The sequence below is a fragment of the Bos taurus genome, chromosome 16 (assembly GCF_002263795.3).
Source record: "Bos taurus isolate L1 Dominette 01449 registration number 42190680 breed Hereford chromosome 16, ARS-UCD2.0, whole genome shotgun sequence".
NCBI lineage: Eukaryota > Metazoa > Chordata > Mammalia > Artiodactyla > Bovidae > Bos > Bos taurus.
Genome location: NC_037343.1, coordinates 33,742,198 through 33,763,064, shown reverse-complemented (window position 1 = coordinate 33,763,064; position 20,867 = coordinate 33,742,198). Strand labels below are relative to the sequence as shown.

General features: G+C 37.0%; 1 protein-coding gene across 8 annotated transcripts in view; it reads left to right on the top strand.

The window, feature by feature from the left end:
- The window catches only part of SDCCAG8 (SHH signaling and ciliogenesis regulator SDCCAG8), a 245,785-nt gene that overhangs the window by 121,268 nt on the left and 103,650 nt on the right, over positions 1 to 20,867 (top strand). For all 8 annotated transcript variants that reach the window (XM_024976513.2, XM_005216850.5, XM_024976511.2 and 5 more), the window contains 1 exon segment: positions 11,069 to 11,211. In XM_024976513.2, coding sequence (XP_024832281.1) covers positions 11,069 to 11,211 — 143 coding nt within the window.

Genomic DNA, 20,867 nt, shown 5'->3' with positions numbered 1-20,867 from the left:
CGTTCTTTAGCTACTTAATTCTTCATTCTCACACCTTCTAATGTGGGAAAGCCTTCAATAGATTAGGCAAGGCATTGTGCACATTCATTAAAGCAGAAATCAGAAGTTAGGTTAAATGCTGTGTCGTGATCTCGTCTTTATGGTTAAGACCAGAAGAAAACAGGAATGAACAGAAAAGGGGTAAAGGAGCTGCTTACACTTCTACATCTACTACAGTAAAGACAACCATTTTTGTCCATTTCTAAAATGACTTTCCTATTACATTATAATGACTTTTTATTTACATAGGCTGGTTTTCCAAGAGTCTAGTTTGGAGAGTGAGTCTTAGTAATAAGTTTGGCTGTTTTCTAGACCAGTGCTGTCAAGTAGAATTTTCTGTGATGATGAGATGTTTTATACCTGCACTGTTCACTATGGCAGACATGATCTGTATGTGGCTACTGAGCACTATGTGATTAATGCAGTTGAGGAGCTATGTTCTCTATTTTAATTAAATTAATTTTATATACTCATAGGTAGCTAGTGCAGCTTACAGTCAACCTTATTAATGGTTTAGTAAAGTCATTCTTAGCACCAACAAGTTAATAAAAGTGTCAATGGATGAATACTCAATTTCAGATGAGTACATTCTTTTTATCCACACAGAATTTGATAGAAACAATTGTTTATCTTTCAAGTGATATATTGTTATGTTTTATTTTTGAATATCATGTACCACTTTATTTTTCTAAATATATTCTATGAATTCATCCATTGGGCTATGAGTGATAAATTCACATTGTCAAATTTTGACCACTTCAAAACCACAGGTTCTTCTTTCTCACTGTGCTAGAGTTCCAGTCTTCCTAGTGTTCTGTAGTATTTTTTCTTTTCTCATTTTCTTATGTGTATAAATAAATTACCCTAGATTAATGATTATTAAATAATTTTTAATTCACATATTTATTAGCAAGAATAAATCACTACCATTGGATTAAAATAGTTCCTATATGCTACTTTTTCATTCCAAGTAAAGTTATTCTTTGGAACTAAGATGGCCCAATTTTTAAAATGGGTTTTACATTCATTTCTTTTTTTTTTTAATTTTATTTTTAAACTTTACAATATTATTTTGGTTTTGCCAAATATCGAAATGAATCCGCCACAGGTATACATGTGTTTCCCATCCTGAACCCTCCCCCCTCTTCCCTCCCCATACCATCCCTCTGGGTCGTCCCAGTGCACCAGCCACAAGCATCCAGTATCGTGCATCGAACCTGGACTGGCGACTCTTTCCATATATGATATTATACGTATTTCAATGCCATTCTCCCAAATCATCCTACCCTCTCCCTCTCCCACAGAGTCCAAAAGACTGTTCTATACATCAGTGTCTCTTTTGCTGTCTCGTATACAGGGGTATTGTTACCATCTTTCTAAATTCCATATCTATGCGTTAGTATACTGTATTGGTGTTTCTCTTTCTGGCTTACTTCACTCTGTATAATAGGCTCCAGTTTCATCCACTTCATTAGAACTGATTCAAATGTATTCTTTTTAATGGCTGAGTAATACTCCATTGTGTATATGTACCACAGCTTTCTTATCTATTCATCTGCTGATGAACATCTAGGTTGCTTCCATGTCCTGGCTATTATAAACAGTGCTGTGATGAACAGTGGGGTACACGTGTCTCTTTCAATTCTGGTTTCCTCAGTGTGTATGCCCAGCAGTGAGATTGCTTGATCATAAGGCAGTTCTATTTCCAGTTTTTTAAGGAATCTCCACCCTGTTCTCCATAGTGGCTGTACTAGTTTGCATTCCCACCAACAGTGTAAGAGGGTTCCCTTTTCTCCACACCCTCTCCAGCATTTATTGCTTGTAGACCTTTGGATCGCAGCCATTCTGACTGGTGTGAAATGGTACCTCATAGTGGTTTTGATTTGCATTTCTCTGATAATGAGTGATGTTGAGCATCTTTTCGTGTGTTGTTAGCCATCTGTATGTCTTCTTTGGAGAAATGTCTATTTAGTTCTTTGGCCCATTTTTTGATTGGGTCATTTATTTTTCTGGAATTGAGCTGTAGGAGTTGCTTGTATATTTTTGAGATTAGTTGTTTGTCAGTTGCTTCATTTGCTATTATTTTCTCCCATTCTGAAGGCTGTCTTTTCACCTTGTTTATAGTTTCCTTTGTTGTGTAGAAGCTTTTAAGTTTAATTAGGTCCCATTTGTTTATTTTTGCTTTTATTTCCAGTATCTGGGAGGTGGGTCATAGAGGATCCTGCTGTGATGTTTGTCAGAGAGTGTTTTGCCTATGTTCTCCTCTAGGAGTTTTATAGTTTCTGGTCTTACATTTAGATCTTTAATCCATTTTGAGTTTATTTTTGTGTATGGTGTTAGAAAGTACTCTAGTTCCATTCTTTTACAAGTGGTTGACCAGATGTCCCAGCACCACTTGTTAAAGAGATTGTCTTTAATCCATTGTATATTCTTGCCTCCTTTGTCAAAGATAAGGTGTCCATATGTGCGTGGATTTATCTCTGGGCTTTCTATTTTGTTCCATTGATCAATATTTCTGTCTTTGTGCCAGTACCATACTGTCTTCATAACTGTGGCCTTGTAATAGAGCCTGAAGTCAGGCAGGTTGATTACTCCAGTTCCATTCTTCTTTCTCAAGATAGCTTTGGCTATTCGAGGTTTTTTGTATTTCCATACAAATTGTGAAATTATTTGTTCTAGCTCTGTGAAGAATACCGTTGGTAGCTTGATAGGGATTGCATTGAATCTATAAATTGCTTTGGGTAGTATACTCATTTTCACTATATTGATTCTTCCAATCCATGAACATGGTATATTTCTCCATCTATTAGTGTCCTCTTTGATTTCTTTCACCAGTGTTTTATAGTTTTCTATATATAGGTCTTTAGTTTCTTTAGGTAGATATATTCCTAAGTATTTTATTCTTTCCGTTGCAATGGTGAATGGAATTGTTTCCTTAATTTCTCTTTCTGTTTTCTCATTATTAGTGTATAGGAATGCAAGGGATTTCTGTGTGTTGATTTTATATCCTGCAACTTTACTATATTCATTGATTAGTTCTAGTAATTTTCTGGTGGAGTCTTTAGGGTTTTCTATGTAGAGGATCATGTCATCTGCAAACAGTGAGAGTTTTACTTCTTCTTTTCCAATTTGGATTCCTTTTATTTCTTTTTCTGCTCTGATTGCTGTGGCCAAAACTTCAAAAACTATGTTGAATAGTAATGGTGAAAGTGGGCACCCTTGTCTTGTTCCTGACTTTAGAGGAAATGCTTTCAATTTTTCACCATTGAGGATAATATTTGCTGTAGGTTTGTCATATATAGCTTTTATTATGTTGAGGTATGTTCCTTCTATTCCTGCTTTCTGGAGAGTTTTTATCATAAATGAATGTTGAATTTTGTCAAAGGCTTTCTCTGCATCTTACATTCATTTCTTAAGTCTTTTTTTACTCAGGAAATCAGGAGAAGTTGAACTTATTGAACTTATCTTAATGAAATTAATATGTTATTTAATATAAGATATTGAACTTATATTAATGAAGTTCTTTATTTCATTCTACTTAATTTATATCAAAAATATAGTTTTTAATAATCATAAATATACCCTAATTTTTAAAATTAATTTTTATTGGAGTATAGCTGATTTACAATGTTGTATTAGTTTCTGTTCAGCAGCACAGTGAATCAGTTATACATATACATACGTCCACTCTTTTCTAGATTCTTTTCCCATATAGGACATTACAGAATATTGACTAGAGCAACCTGGGCTATATAGTAGATTCTTATTAGTTATCTATTTTATATATAGTAGTGTATTTATGTCAATCCGAAGCTCCCAATTTATCCCTCCTCCTCTTACCCTCTGGTAACCATAAGTGTTTCTACATCTGTGATTCTATTTCTTTTTTATGTTTAACTCTTATTAGAGTATAATTGACTTAAATATTGTATTAGTCTCAGATAGGTCCATTGAAGTCAGGTCCCAGGACTGCAGTAATCCTGGATCTGGACCCCCTGTAGGCACTATGGAGGCAGCTCAGACTCTGGCCTGGCCCAACTCTGACATGTCTGTGCTCACAAAGTTTACAGCTGTTAAAACTAGATATGTCTTACCTGGGGAGCTTGTCCATTCAGATGTTTTGTAGGCACTGAGTTTACAAAGCCAATCATGGCAATATCAAATTCATGGTTTGTGTAGCTGCAAGGAGAGATTTTAGCTTTTCTTCCTTAGTTGCATGACCTCTGGAGTTTAGCTGTGGTTTCAGCCCCACAGGGATCTGCTCTCAAGGTTGCCCCAGATCACACGAGTCTGCCCCAGCAAGAAAGGGGTACAGAAGTGGTGGTGGCTGTGGTCGCAAGAGTACCTACTATTGAGGAGATAGAGTGAGGAGGATGAGATGGCAGCCACTGGGGCTGCAGGGGTGGGGACAGGTGCTTGGGGAAGTCTGCAGCTGTGTTCACAAGAGAGCCAGCCCAGACTGGAATGAGGTACTTTGGCCAGTGGCCATGGACATGTAAAAGTCAGCCCTGGTGGGAGTCTCCCTAATGTGCAATGAGGCAGAGGCCAGTGCATGGAGACAGAGGCTGCAAATGTGGCCCTGCCCCTTGCACTTCACTCAACAATGGCGTTTTGCTTCTGTGGAGTCCAGGTTTCCTCCACAAGCATTCAGGGTTATGGATTTCCTCACTCCTGTGCCCTCAGGCTGTCTCTTCGCAGCCGACAGCAGTCCCCTTTCTGGATTTGCTTTCCAAACCCATGTTTCAGAACATAACCCCCAATCTGTACCAGTGGACACACATCTTAGGCTGGGGCACAGACCAGCTGTAAAGGTCTCACTCTGTTCTGCCCCATTGACCAGTTGTTGTGCTCTCCTCTTATAGTCCCCAGTGCTTGCATTCTGTCCCAGCTGATCTCCCCACTGCTGAGGAGGCTGCCTCCCTTGTAAAAACCTCTTCTGTCCTTCAGCTCCCCCGCCAGTGGTGCCGTTCTCATCCCTCTTCCTCTCCTTTTCTTTCTCCCTTCTTCTTTCTTTCATCCTACCTGGTTATGCCTGGGTCTTTCTTGTCCTTTTAGGGGTCTGACATCTCTGCTAATGTTCAGCCAGTGCTCTTTGAGAATTGTTCCATTTGCAGATGCATTCTTGATGCACTTGTGGGGAGAGGTGAACTTCACTTCCTCCTTCTCCACCATCTTGACTCCTTCACTAATTTTTAAATTGTATTATAAAATCAATTTTATGGGGTCAAACCAAAAGTTTTTCTTTTTTTAAGGGGAATAGAATTAGAAGGAATAGGAAATATCTGAGTGCTTCAAATATAATTAGGGTTAGTATTGTTTTATGATATAAAAGTTACATTTATACATATGTGTGGGAGAGTGTATATGTTTCTAAACTGTGGTATAAAATGTATTTCTTACTATGGATCTTGGTTAAAACGAAAAGAAATTGAAAGTTGTTGGCTAATTTATGATATGGTTCAGTTCAGTTCAGTCGCTCAGTCGTGTCTGACTCATTGTGACCCCATGAATCGCAGCACGCCAGGCCTCCCTGTCCATCAACAACTCCCAGAGTTCACTCAGACTCGTGTCCATAGAGTCAGTGATGCCATCCAGTCATCTCATCCTCTGTCGTCCCCTTCTCCTCCTGCCCCCAATCCCTCCCAGAATCAGAGTCTTTTGCAATGAGTCAACTCTTCGCATGAGGTGGCCAAAGGACTGGAGTTTCAGCTTTAGCATCATTCCTTCCAAAGAAATCCCAGGGCTGATCTTCTTCAGAATGGAAAATCCTGAATGAAAGTTAATTTCAGCATAGATATTATACCTAGCCAAACTATCAAGTGGGCTTCCCTGATAACTCGGTAAAGAATCTGCCTGCAATGCATGAGACCTGGGTTTGATCCCTGGGTTGGGAAGATCCCCTGGAGAAGGGAAAGGCTACCCACCCCAGTATTCTGGCCTGGAGCAATCCATGGACTGTACAGTCCATGGGGTTGCAAAGAGTCGGACACGACTGAGTGACTTTCACTTTAAACTCTCAAGGATATGCATGGAATAACAACATATTCAGGCATACAGATACTTTTTGAAAATTCATTGTTTGTGTACCCTTTCTTGTGAAAGTTACCCGGAGAATGTATTTCAACTACAGAAGCGGATAAACTGAGAAACAGGTTGACTTAAAACACATAAAACAAGAAACTCTAATAGGAGCATGTGTAAGAAAATCAACCAAATCAGAAATCAACCAGGCTAGACATGTCACCAAGCAGGATATATCTAGGAAAATAATTTAAAGGAACTAATGATTTACTGATACGTTTCACTATTGAAAAAACATTATGAATGGGTATTTGACAGAACTGTTTGAACATTTGGGGGAAAAAATGTTACTTACCTAGAAAAATAAACTATTAAAAAAGCAAGCAATTAATTATATAAATAATAAAAGATTTTTACAAGAAAGTTAATTTAAGCAGAATAATGCTTGTCTCCATAATGAACAGTATTTCTATAATCATTATAATGTAAATGAACTACTGACTAATGATTTAACCAAAATTGTTATAGAGGTGGATGAGGTGGGTATATTGGGTGGCATAAGAGAGATAAATCACTGCCTTTTTTAATACAGGAAATCTACATGGATGAGTTCTCAATCACTCAGTCGTATCCAACTCTTTGCAACCCCATGGACTGTAGCCCGTCAGGCTCTTCTATTCATGAGATTTCCCAGGCAAGAATACTGGAGCGGGTTGCCATTTCCTTCTCTAGGGGGTCTTCCCCACCCATGGATCAAATCCTCGTCTCTTCCATCTCCTGCATTGGCAGGTGGATTCTTTACCACTAGTGCCACATAGGAAATCAATTTCGATGTTGGGCAAAACTAATACAATTTTGTAAAGTTTAAAAATAAAATAAAATTTAAAAAAAAGAAATTTATGTAGCAAAATCAAAGGACAGCATGATAAAAGTGAAAGTTGCCTGGTTGTGTCTGACTCTGTGACCCCGTGGACTGTAGCCCACCAGGCTCCTCTGTCCATGGAATTCTCCAGGCCAGAACACTGCCGTGGGTAGCCGTTCCCTTCTCCGGGGGATCTTCCCAACCCAGGGACTGAATCCATGTCTCCCGCATTGCAGGTAGATTCTTTACCATGTGAGCCACCAGGGAAGCAAGTATGTTATTTTAAAGTAGGAATATGAATATCAGGGATGGATACTATGTGCCACTGAGGGTTTGGCTTAGAGATGGGGAGGGGAAGAACACAGGCACTACCTTTCTTTGTTAGGAGCAACTGAGTACTATTTGACTTGAATTAGGCACATTGCTTTGATAATAAAATCTAATAAATAATGAAAAGAAATGATTAATAAGAAAATTGTGTGCATTATAGATTATAAATGAACAGTAGTCTTTCTCCACATCCCCTCCTTGGTAGTGTTCTCCTGAGGTAGCCACTTTTAACCATTTCTACTTTTACTTATTGAGATTTTTCGATGACATCACTGATTCAATGAACATGCACTTCGTCAAACTCCTGGAGACAGTGAGGGACAGGGAGGGCTGGTGTACTGCAGTCCATGGGGTCACAAAGAGTCAGACATGACTTGACAATTGAACAACTTTTAGTTATTCTGGTGGTTACATTCATGACTTGAAGTATATCTTTTGATAAAGTGTAAAGCTATCCAGACTCATCTTTGCCCAGCTAGCCAGGAGATGGCCATGTCAAACTGCAGTGTGCATTGCAGGCTAATAGAGTACTTTGAGAGTAGTGTACAATTGGCCTATGACTGTTGTGGTCTTTCATCCCTGAGCCACTGTACACAGCCAAGGAAGCAGCCCTGACCTAGTTGGGCAAAGCAAAGGGTTATCCTGCCAGTGGGAGTATGGCATTTCTGGCAAGAGATTCCTCTTCTAACTGTTGGAGTTGGTGCCATGGCAGATTTTCCTGACTCGGGGAGTAAGTGTTGAGCCCTGGTCCAGCTGGTTCGATTATTTGTTGATTTTGATTATCTGCACCAATAAGCTGTTTCTCTGGCACAGATAATCAGAATCAGGCAGTAACTTTCCATCTTCCTAACAAAAATGCTTTTTGCATTTTGAAATTATAATAAAGTTTTATTTAGTGTCCTCCAAAAGAGTGCTTATCTGGAAATTTTATTGAATTAAATTAAGAACTCTTTAGTGCTCAGGGATAACCATAAATCCTTAGACGGATCTTTTTCCTTTACTTATATTTTTGCTCTTGAAGGGTAGAGAAAGATCAGAAGTAATGGTACCAGCTGTTTTTTATTCAGTTCTTGCTATATCCTAGGCACTCTGGTAAGTATTTGCCATCTCATTTTTGTCTTCCCAATAGTTTTAGGAGCTTTCTAGAGTTGGCACTCCCATTTTAGACTGAAGAAACTGGTGAGAGTTGAGTGACTTGTCCAAGGTCCCAGAGCTAGAGAGTGCCTGAGCTGTGTCTAAGCCCTGATTTCTGTTGATTCTTGGGCCCATGTTCTTTATCTCTGTGTTTGACTGGAATTCAGCATAGCATCTGACTTTTTATTACATGAGACTAAGAAAGCAGCTACTTTATACATAAAACCTGATTACCAGTATAAGGTCACATACATTATTGTTGTTGGATGGTGCTGATAAAAATTGTTACACCTTTTCTTTTGAAGGAAGTTTAGAATTTTATACATCTTCTATTTCTGTCACTGTGTAGTGTCCTCTCAACTCAAAATTCTGGAGTCATCTTTGTTATCTTCTGATATCTATCCTTTTATTTACATGTACTCATCATGTTCTCTTTATATTTCTGTTTTAACTGTCACTGCTTCTTATATTCGGAGTATTGCAACCATCTTTTTGTGGTCTACTATTACTGCCAGTCTCTACTGTCTTAATGATCATACACATTAATCTAGTATTTTGAGGCTCAGCTTCTCTCATGTTGCATACCTGTTTAAATCATTATTTCCTCATTATCTATAAGGAAAAATACAGCTTTATAAATCTAGAATTTAAAATGTTTGATAATTGGTCTAATCTATCATTCTGTGAGTTTATGTGGCCTTACCTTCTTTCCCACTTTTCTTGCCCATTAAGTATATCCTTAATCTGGCCTATTGAAGCACAGATTTTCTCTAAGACTCATTTGTTGTTTTTTACATGCTTGATATTTTGGTTGTCTTTTTGTGTGTGTGTGTCTCATTTACTCAACTGAATTGCTAAGTCCTGAGTGTGGATGTGAAAACTCTGAGTCCATCATAATATTTAGCATAGTTTCTTGCACATAGCACTGTGTAAAAATATTAATGGATAAATTTTTGCAATTTCCTGGTGGTTCAGCGGTAAAGAATTCACCTGCAACACAGGAGATGTAGGAGACGTAGGTTTGATCCTTGGGTCAAGAAGATCCTCTAGAGGAGGGCATGGCAATTCACTCCAGTGTTCTTGCCTGGAGAATCCCATGGACAGAGGATCCTGGTGGGCTATAGTCCATGGGGTTGCAAAGAGTCAGACTCAACTGAAGTGACTGAGCATGAGCAGGAGCAAAAAAAATTAATGGGTACATTTTTGTAATTTTAAAATTAACATATAATTCCAGTTCTACTTTGCTTTTTTGTTAATTTCATAAATGTTAGACCAAACTTAGTAGGCTAGGCTTTTCTCTTATGTTTTTCTATCTTTTTAATTATAATGCGTAATAAGATAGAAATGTATTGATAAAACTTTAACAATTTAAAATATTTTAAACAAATCAGTTTCACTTAGTAATCTAATCTGAAAGATATAGAAAATCTACTCTGAATGAAAGCAATATGCTCATTATTACATAATTTTTTAAAAATAGCTTGTATGTTGTTTTATTATATGGTAATGTACAGTTTTGATGGAGATAAAGTGAATATTTGTAGTGCAATAAATGTAGAAAAATAAACAATTTATCCTGCCTGATATATTCAGTGTAGTTGTAGATTGTTCAGAATACTGAGTAATAATATGAGGAAATTTGAAATGTACTTAAATACTAAGTTTAAAACTCGACTTAGACATAGTTTTGTTTTCCAAGAGTGGACTGTATTTTTGTTTATAAAAATTGCTTCTTGCTTTCTGCTGACTTGAAAATATTTCACTCTTTACTTTCCCCTATTTTGTTTTTCTTGTTTTAATGGTCTGAATATTTATCTCTGTTTTCTTTTTTTTTTAATTATGGATGTTCTATAATAGATAAATATTTGTACTTTAATGTGTAAATTATTTAAACCATATTCTATGTAAAGTATTTTTGCTTTGAAATATTTGAGTTTCAATAAGAAAGTATAATTTCATACTGAAACCAAAGAATAAGCTATTATAGATTTTTATATATTTTGATGTTTATATTTGTTAATATCAGAGTGGTTTTATTGCCTTTTAAATGCAATTTTAATGCAATATTATTTTAGATCAGCAATGTCATACATTCAAAATGCTCAGCAATGTCATACATTGAAATTTCTCATTTTATTTTTTCCTAAAGTATTTTTTTCCAAATAATACTGTGTATCATAATGATGTCTTCTTTTACACCTCATGTTTTTCTAAAAGATATCTTAAATTATTTTACCATTTAATTTGATTTTCAAAACATCCAAATGAAACCATAAATGTGTCTTTTAAAATCAAGTCTCACATTTGATGTAAATCACTGCACATGTCTGATCTTATCTCACAAACAAAACTGTTATATTTAAAAAGTAGTGACTTTTTAAGTTTGTATTATTTTTTAAAGAGACTGAGCCTTAGATTCAAAACACAGATTATCCATTTTGACTATCCTCATTTAATCATTTCATTTTTAAAATTAGACTGCATCTTACGATCCAAAAAATCCTCACTAATGTGCATTTCTGGCTGGGTTAATTCCCTTTGTCATAAAGTGGAAGCTAGCCTAAATTTTCTAATAATTTTTCATCATATTGAAATTCATGGCAAAAATAAAAATGAGATAATTTTGAATTCAAGTGCATATATTTTATAGTGATACTCTTCACCCTTTTCTCTCTGCCTAAGGAAATAGAGAAATTGAGTTTAGAACTGAGTGAAAGCAAGCAGCGCTTGGAACAGCAGCAGGAGAAGGCAACCCGGGCCAGAGAGGAGTGCCTGAAACTGACAGAACTGCTGGGCGAATCTGAGCACCAACTGCACCTCACCAGGTACTGCCTAATCCCATTATGCACCATAGCACCAATTTCATTCCTCGGATTTTTGCCACAGGCTTCCAAACAGTTGTTAGAGTTAAGTCTTAGTCATTCAATTCACACACAGTTTCTAGGCATATTAAGAAAAGTGGAGATGTGGTAAGCAAAACAACCAGACATGTGAATGATAAGTGTGGCAGGGAATTACTGATAGATTACAAAACCTTTCATCTACAATGCTCAAATATTTAGGTGATTCTCTATCAATATAAGCAAAATGACATATTTCTTCTACCACAGCCACTACCTCTCCTGTTAATTTTATGTCTAATAAAAATGTTGAACTGAAGTATCTGAGGAATATATTTAGGAAAATAGTGAGATACTGTCAGTGGTGAAAGAGACAAAACGAAAGATATCCTAAGATGCAAACTGAGGTGGAAGTGCTACAAAATAAGCAACCTGAGTCCTTAGGAGGTGTAAAAGTTAGAGATGGAACTGACTGACTCTGTTCATGTTTAAACCATTACTATAACCCTGCTTATGCCATCGTGGTTTCAAATTTCATCACTTCCATCATGAGATATTTTGGTGTGAGAGCATCATTGTCATAAAACTTTAGTGAACACATAGCTCAGCCCTAAATTACAATAATACATTTTAGGTAGTAAACATTGAGAAATTTGTTATATTGAAAACACATACAATATGCATAAATATACAGACACAGAGAAAAAATCAAACTGAGATTGTAGGTGTTTCACAGTACCATATAGATGGTTTCTTTTCCTTTCAAGTTTTAGTACAATTTTTCAGTTTTCAGATCAAGCCTTTGGGTTTGTTCAATTCTTAGAGTTTTTCAGTTTTTAGAGAGAACTTTATCTAAATATCTACATAAGTTTATAAAATTTGGTTTATTCATAAATTAGAAAAACACTGGTCTTCTAATCTTAGTAAAATGTTGAATTTAAACTATGAAAGGGGACTGATCCCTTTTACATTAAATATGACAATGTAATTCTGAGCACGGTATGATAACAGATGGAGAAAAGCACCACTTGAACAGCCTGCATTTGGAGAAAAAAAATATTCTAGAGGTTGTTGAACCTCCCGAAGTTTTCAGTTAGTGTTAAGATGCCTCTAGTTCTGTTAAAATCAAACTTTGTTAAAAAACATTTTGTTATGATAATATTCCAAATGGTTTGCCAACTTCCCTTTTAAACAATGAACGAAAAGAGAAGAAAGGAGGAGAAAGAGAGAAAGGAAAAAAATGAAAGAGAGAAAGAAAATAAATTATTTATACACATGTGATATCTGGAAAAATCCCAATAGTTGAAACACTTTATTGAGAAAAAAATTGCTTAATACTGCAGAATAATAGCCATTCTTTTAATGCTCTTTTAAAGTGTTTCACTATAGAAGTGAGAACATAATGTTAACATAGTTCCTATGGTTATTTAATCTTAGAAGTTTCAGAATTTAGCTTGATCATGATATGTAATAGTTTTTCTTCTCTGTCAGACTTCTATTGAGAACCAACCATTTGTGTGCTAAGTACTACTAACTCACAGAAATAGGACAGCTTTTAATGTCTCAGTGTGGCTGAACTTCAATAAATAAATATTAATGCTGGTTTTGCCTGCTTTGCCATTCTGTCTTATTCAGAGAGTTAATTTCTGAAGTCAAAGTCCATAGAGAGTTTTCCTGTGCTGTATCAATTTGTACTGTCTGACAAGATCCATTTCTTGCAAGTAGAGCATATTAAGATGCAGCAACTGCTGAAAATGGACTGGTGGTAACTAATTCCTTTGTTCTTAAGAAAAACGGTTTTGCTTGGATCCATAGAAAGCTTTTTCTATTGAGCTTTATTTACTACAAGTCTACAGAAATTTAACTTAGTTTTATAGAAAATAAAGCTTAATTATCTATTTTCTAAATGCAGTACTCTTTTGTAAGCATTTTACACTTAGTTTATGTTCATGTTTTATAAAATCCACATTCATAAATTTAAAGATGACAATAAAAATGAAAGGAACTGTATATATCTCTGTTTTGCATAGAAAATGACTTGCTTGTTGGACTAAATATTTCTGATACACAATTTGGGTTTTATTAGCGTTTGCTTCCCTTCACCATTCTTTATTGATTTATATACTCAAGTGTGTGGCTGAGAAATTTCATATATTTTGTTTTTAGCTGAAATAAATAAATCTAACACAGGTAACACTTCATTTAGCCTTAATTTAAATATTTTGAATGTCATATTCTAAACAAAGTTTAAAATTAAATATGAAAAAGATGCTATAAAACAGTGATAAAATAAGGATTTCAAATCTTCTAGGGCAAATAAAATTTTAAAATGAGTAGAAATTTATAGGTCAATCTGTCACTTCTTTTGGAATTTCCCTTTTTTATCTAATTGGACTTAAAAATAGAAAACAGAAATTCAACATTTTTTGAAGGACTCAATTAGTAAATATACCATCCACTTATTTAATGAGTATTTATTGAGCACCTACTATCTTTTACATGCATTGGTTGGCCCTGGACATAGAGAAAGAAAAAAAACTAAGTTCCTATCCTTAGGTTGTTCACATTCTACAAAGGAGCCAGATCTATATATGTAATTACAGTAGAGTGTGACAACAGTGTAATGAGAGAAATTAGGATTGCCACAGAAGCACACAGGAAAGAGAACCATCTCATTCTATTAATTGGAGGTGAAGGAGACAGGGAAAGCTTTCTGAGTTCATGAATAGGAGTCCTCAAAGTAGAGAAGGGTGGGGCAGACACCCCAAGTAGAGGGAACAACATACGCAAAGACGTGAAGTTGGGAGAGAATATAGACTCTACAGTTACGTTAGGTGTTTGGCAAGAGAGGGAGAGGGACCAGAGGAAGGGTGTTGTGGGCCATATTATGGAATGTTGGCCATTCTGAGAATAAGGGATTACTCTTAATGTAATATTTTAATCAGGGCTTCTAACATGATCAATTTTTGGGGTTAGGATCCCGACTCAGACAGCTGTGTAGAGTGAACTTGGAGAGCTGATGTAGGAGACAAGAAAACCAGTTAGGACAGAGTTGGTAACTACAGCCCATAGGCCAAATCTGGTGCATTATCTGTTTCTAAAGTGATCCATGAGCTAAGAATTTTTTTTTTAATATATTTTTAAATGACTGGGAAGAAAAAAGAAAAATAATATTTTATAGCACACAAAAATCCTAAATAAAAATTTATTGGACACAGCCATGATTATCCTCTGTGTATTATGTGTAGCATTTCCATGGCAGAATTGAGTATGATCGTCAAAGCCTAAAATATTTATTATGATGATTCCTGACCTAGAAGATTGGGATGGGGGGAGGGAAGCGAGGGAAGGGATATGTGTAGAATTATGACTGATTCATGGTGTTATACTGCAGAAACCAACATAAAACTGCGAAGCAATTTTCCAGTTAAAAAATTTTAAAAAGTTCAAGAAGATGATTCCAAAGCTTCTAGCCTGTGTTAAGTGGATGATCCTTTAATTCAACTAGGGAATGTTAAAGGAGTAGCAGAGGAAAGAATATGCTTTATTTCGGAGCTCTGATGAAGATGTCCAGTGTAGATCCAGTGTGAGGAGAAAGATCATGACAAAGGTTTAGATCTGGATGCTTTTACATAAAGATATTATAGCCAAAGGAGTGGGTAGAAGCACATAGAGGGGACAGTTTTTAAGAACTGTGGAAGAATAGCCAAGGAAATGAAATGGGGCCTTCAGTGTATAAGAAAAGAATAAAGTGTGGTTCAGGTATACTTTTGGTGAAGTAACAATTAAAACCATACACATGTTAACAAGGGTGGTGGGGAGGGGGCAGGCAGGTATCCTAGGATTGAGGAAACTGAGTTTTGGTATCTTCACCCAGGCACTCAACTGTCTTTGCAACTTTTAACAAATTACTTAATTCTTTGGATGTGCATACTCACCTGTAAAGTTAGGCTAGACAAGATGATTTCTAAGTTTTCTTCCAACTCTGATAGTCAAAGAACATGAGTTAAGACAATGTATTATTAAATTCCTGTTTCTGTGCATTAGGTGCTTAAATTGCTTGGAGTATCCTTTGCTCAAAATGTTTCCTTAGTTTGTGAAGTTCAGAGAGATTTCATAGAAATGTCCTTCATACCACCATTTACATTCATCATAATTTAGGCTTTGGTGACTTCTCTTAAGGGTTATGAAAATACTCTGCTAACATCCTTCCAATCTCTTTTGCCAGCCACTGCTGTGTATATTCATAAGCACTGTCTTGACTCAGTCATGGAATCCCATAAACAGAGGAGCCTGGAGGGCTATAGTCCACGGGGTCGCAAAAAGTCAGACATGACTGAGCAACTGAGCACGCATGCTCACATGACAGGCTCCCAACCTTCTAACTTTATTTCACTGCTACCAGTTCCATCCTCTCGCATACTGATTTGCAGCATGTGGTGTAAGCAGATGCAGACCTCCTTTGACTTTTGGTCTCTCCTCTGCTTTTACTACTCTGTAAACCCAGAATTACCCCTTGAGCTTCTTTAGCCCTATTATAATCTTATTTTCCAGGTTTCCCTGAAATCTTAATTTTTCCACTGTAGTCCACCCTGAGGACCCATGCTAGAGGGAGCACATCTCCCTCTGAATCCTCCTTCCCACTTAGAGCTGAAGGCACTTGCTGCTACTAAACAAATTCCTCAAAACAGGGAAAATGAACATCTGAAAAAATAAATTCATACTCTGAAGATTTTTATGTATCTGCTTGTCTTCTCTTCTGTGATGTACTGTTCTTCAAATGGGAGGAGAGATCTTATTACAGTTCTCAGAGCACCTAGCTTAGCTCTTTGCAAAGAGCTGGAGTTCAATCAGTCATTATTATAAGAATGGTTAATACAAGTTTATGACTGTTTATTCAACCCCAGTATTGATGTGTGTGTATATATATATATCTACGTATTCTCAGATATATCAGGTAAAAAATATGAGATGGAACAAAAATGAAAAATTTTGTTGGGAATTTTTCTTGTACATATTATACTATGTTATGATTTTATAACTTTTGTTCATTTTTAACTTAGTATGCACATATATGTTTAAGTATAGTCAAATCAAATGATAACCCTTCTAACAACTCAGTAGGTTTGGTAAAGTGCCTCTTACCTTACTTGAAAACCTTACACACACACAGAATTTTAAACTAGAGATCTCCAAAATTAAAAGATAGTCCCTCTGAGAGTGTTTGAAACCTGTGCCTGATAAACATGATCATTAAACATACATAGTCTGCTGCTGCTGCTAAGTCACTTCAGTCGTGTCCGACTCTGTGCGACCCCATAGATGGCAGCCCACCAGCCTCCCCCGTCCCTGGGATTCTCCAGGCAAGAATACTGGAGTGGGTTGCCATTTCCTTCTCCAATATACATAGCTTAGTATACATGAAAACAAAAGCAAGGCTACTCCCTTCCCACTTATATCTTTGCTAATAGTAATCAAATAACTTCTTTCTTTTCCATAACAAACTTCCATCTATGTTTAAAAATATATGTTCATGTATTTTCTCACTCTCCATGGAATATTTCCTGTTACAAGACACTATCCTAGGGATGGTGGGAGACATAAATATAAAATAGCTTCAGATGCTGCCCTTCAGAAGCTTATAGGCTAGTGGGAGCAAAAAGAAAATACACAAAGAGTTGGTAAGATAAATGATAAGATCCAGAAGGGATTTTTCAGATAAAATATTATGCAAACAGAGGGACAGATAGTTTCTTATTATCCTTGGTAGCATTTGGATATAGGAAAATGGAAATGAAGGACATTTCATGGGAAATTCCAGGGGCCACTGGCATTTGGGAGGTACACATGTATATGTGATAAAGTTAAATACATACAAGTAACAGTCAGCTTCCCTGATAGCTCAGTTGGTAAAGAATCCGCCTGCAATGCAGGAGACCCCGGTTTGATTCCTGGGTTGAGAAGATCCCCTGGAGAAGGGAAAGGCTACCCACTCCAGTATTCTGGCTAGAGAATTCTATGGATTGTATAGTCCATGGGGTTGCAAAGAGTTGGATACGACTGAGTGACTTTCACTTCACTTTCACTTTCATTTTCATCCGTCTCTGAGGTTAAGAATACCTTCATTTTGGGTCTGCCTGGTACCATGCCACATGTAGTGGCTTTAAAAAAATAATAACAGAGGTATTAGCTAAAGGCAAGTGGCCATCACTTACTGAACCTCTACTGTGTTCTGGGAACTGAGCTGAGTGCTTTTCATTGAGCTCTCACAATAACCCTGTAAGATGAATACTATTATTTCCTTGTTTTACAGTGGATGCAACTAAGGCACAAAGAAGTAAAATGATTCATCTAAGGTCACACAACTGGTATATCTTTGAAACCCAGAAATTTGCCGGCAAAGCCTATATAGTTTCCATCAGGCTGTAGTTCTATGTGAGTTAGTAGGGAAATGGATTAATGTGATCATTTCCAAAAGACAACCAAGAAAACCAATAACATAAATTTATAATAGAGATAAGTGTTAGCTGCTCCCTTATCAGTTCAGTTCAGTCACTCAGTCATGTCCGACTCTGCGACCCCATGGACTGCAGCACGCCAGGCCTCCCTGTCCATCACCAACTCCCAGAGCTTACTCAAACTCATGTCCATTGAGTCGGTGATGCCATTTAACCATCACATCCTCTGTCGTCCCCTTCTGCTGCCTTCAGTCTTTCCCAGCATCAGGGTCTTTTCAAATGAGTCAGTTCTTCACATCAGATGGCCAAAATATTGGAGTTTCAGCTTCATCATCAGTCCTTCCAATGAATATTCAGGGCTGATTTCATTTAGAATTGACTGGTTGTATCTCCTTGCAGTCCAAGAGACTCTCAAGAGTCTTCTCCAACACCACAGTTCAAAAGCATCAATTCTTTGGCACTCAGCTTTCTTTATAGTCCAACTCTCACATCCATACATGACTACTGGAAAAACTATAGCTTTGACTAGACGGACCTTTGTTGGCAAAGTAATGTCTCTGCTTTTTAATATGCTCCCTTATACACTGATAAAAATACCAATTGATGAATTGTCGTCTTAGCTTGTGATTTTCCTAGGAAACAGTGTCCTTTGGCGCATCATTCACCTTAGTCATTTAATGTATTTTAATAAAGCTATCACTCTACTTCTTCATTTCTTTTGTACCCAAGAGAAAAGAGAGGCTTTTCTTAAAAAGTGGAAATTCCTTCACATGTTTGTTTTTGACATGTCAAAACATCTTTAAAAAGCTATAGAATTTTAAGTCCCTCTCACAAGACTACCACTTACATACATAGTGGACAGATTATATAAAGTGATATTACATATTTAAACAACCATTTCTGAATGCTTGTGTCATTGTTATTAAATACTGATTGAGGCAATCACTCTTCTCCATAACTATCATGTGTGTATTGAAACACATTCTTTTGAATCCTGTATCTTTTTCTCAGATCTAATCTGGAGGGAAATTACTACAGGAAATCTTCCCTGTTTATTTTCCAGAGAATTTAGAAATTGAATTGCACAAAATGCAAAAGAGGAGTCAAACTGCCAGTAATCCTGCAGGTTCCAGCTTATATCAGCAGAGCTGCCTTTAAAATGTATATTTCCCCTTTAACATAAATAATGTTTTCAATGATATGTACTTCGAAGAACTTCTCAGAGCAGGAATCTAAGGGCAGTTCATGATATGAGTAATTATGCTATGACATACTTTTGTGATCTAGATCGGAAGATTTAACCTTATGACCGTGAGATGTAGAAACTTGAACTTTAGTATTTGTGTCTTTTTGAGAGTGAAAAAGTGTAAGAGAGGAGTCACCAGGTTATCCAATTATGATGGGTGCTTTAACTTTGGGAGGATGATTGTCTTCCATTCCAGAGCCTTTAGCTTCCAGGTAGTAACCGTTGGTTGGGCTTTCCCAGTGGCTCAGTGGTAAGGAACCCACCTGCAATCCAAGAGACACAGGAGATGTGAGTTCGATCCTTGGATCAAGAAGATTCCCCTGGAGGAGGGCATAGCAACTCACTCCAATGTTCTTGCCTGGAAAATTCCATGGACAGAGGAGCCTGGCGGGCAACAGTCCATAGGGTCTCAAAGAGTCGGACACAACTGAGCACAAGTACATTCCTGAATGTAGTGGTTTGACTTCTCAGATTGCCAGTATGAGTGAGGACTCTTTGGTTAAGGTCAACAGAAACCCCAAAAGGGAGAATTGATTAGTTTGATGACCAGACCATGTAAAACCCAGGTGTGGCTGGGGCCTCAGGGTTTCTTGGACCAGGGACTCAAGGCAGCACTGGAGGGCAGTCATTTGCTGTCAGTCGCAGGGCTTGACTTCTGTCTGAATATTGGCTCATTCTTTCAGGTTCTTCCATACCATGGAGCCACATCCCTCAATCTGAACTAAAGATAGAGGAGATGCCTTGTTTTCAAACTGTAAGAATGTGATTTCCTGGCTCCTCCACTTCCCATTTGAAACCTTCAGTTCAAATTTCAAAACTGAGTCCTGTGCACACACACCATTTTGGGTCCTGGGGCTGGCAGCCTCAGCAAAACCCCAGGAGTGAAGGAAGAGAGTTGCACTAAGCAAGTGGGGAGGTTGTCAGAGATCTCGACTAAATATAAGAACAGAGGTCCCTTCTATGTCCTCTGTTGTCTTTTTAGCAATCTCAGCTTTTTCCTTTGGCTAAGGGATGATTGGGAGTGGAAAGAAGAGAAAGAAGAGTACCTCTCTGTCATGTTGGCTTGAGAATGATGTTCTCCACTTTCAACATAAGTCCAAGGAGGCATGATCAGTTCTCCACAGGGATGCTCTGTGGTTCTGTTTAGAGAACTCTTAGAATATAAAAAGAGAGATGTAAAGCATGCATGGATGAATGTCTAGCACGTGCCAAGCACTGTGCCTGGCTTCAGATAACAGTGGTTTAGTAAATGTGGTCCGTGGTGGGTTGTGTGTTACTACTCTGTGGCAAGATAAATCCAAGATGAGAGTGTTTGGAAATGTTTTTATAATTTTAAATTGCCACAGCATCCACGTGCAAGATCAGTATGCTTTGGGTTTTTTTTTTTTTTGTATCTTTATTTTTTTTCTAGTATTTCTTTTTTTCCATCTTACAAAGTTAATGCTTTGCAAAAGATTAGATATTATTTATAAAAATGATATTTTACATAAGAAGTTTGAAACACCCTGCTTTCTCAGTGAGAACGACAAGTCTGAAGAAGCTGAGTCTTGGAAAAGGGAACCAAAAAAGTCACACAGAGAGAAGGGGGAGTGAGAATAAAGGAGGCAGAGTTTGCATTGGATCCATCAAACTCTAGAACCTGTGATCTGGAATTTGTATTCACAAATAAGTGTAAAAACATATTTAAGAGCTAAATAGGAATACTTTGGGGATTGTAAAGTGTCAGTTCATGGGCCAGGAAACACTCTTTTTCAGGTGACAACTAGCTTGGGTTAAAAGACCAGGCTTTCAATATCTCTTCTTTTGAAGGGAATGATATAACATTGACTTGTATGCTTGCTATTCCATAGTGAACTGTATCTTTTTTTTTTCCAAATTATTGAGGAATTTTTAGCCTAAAGTTTCCATTTAAAAGTTAAGCTCATTTTTTTTTCTTA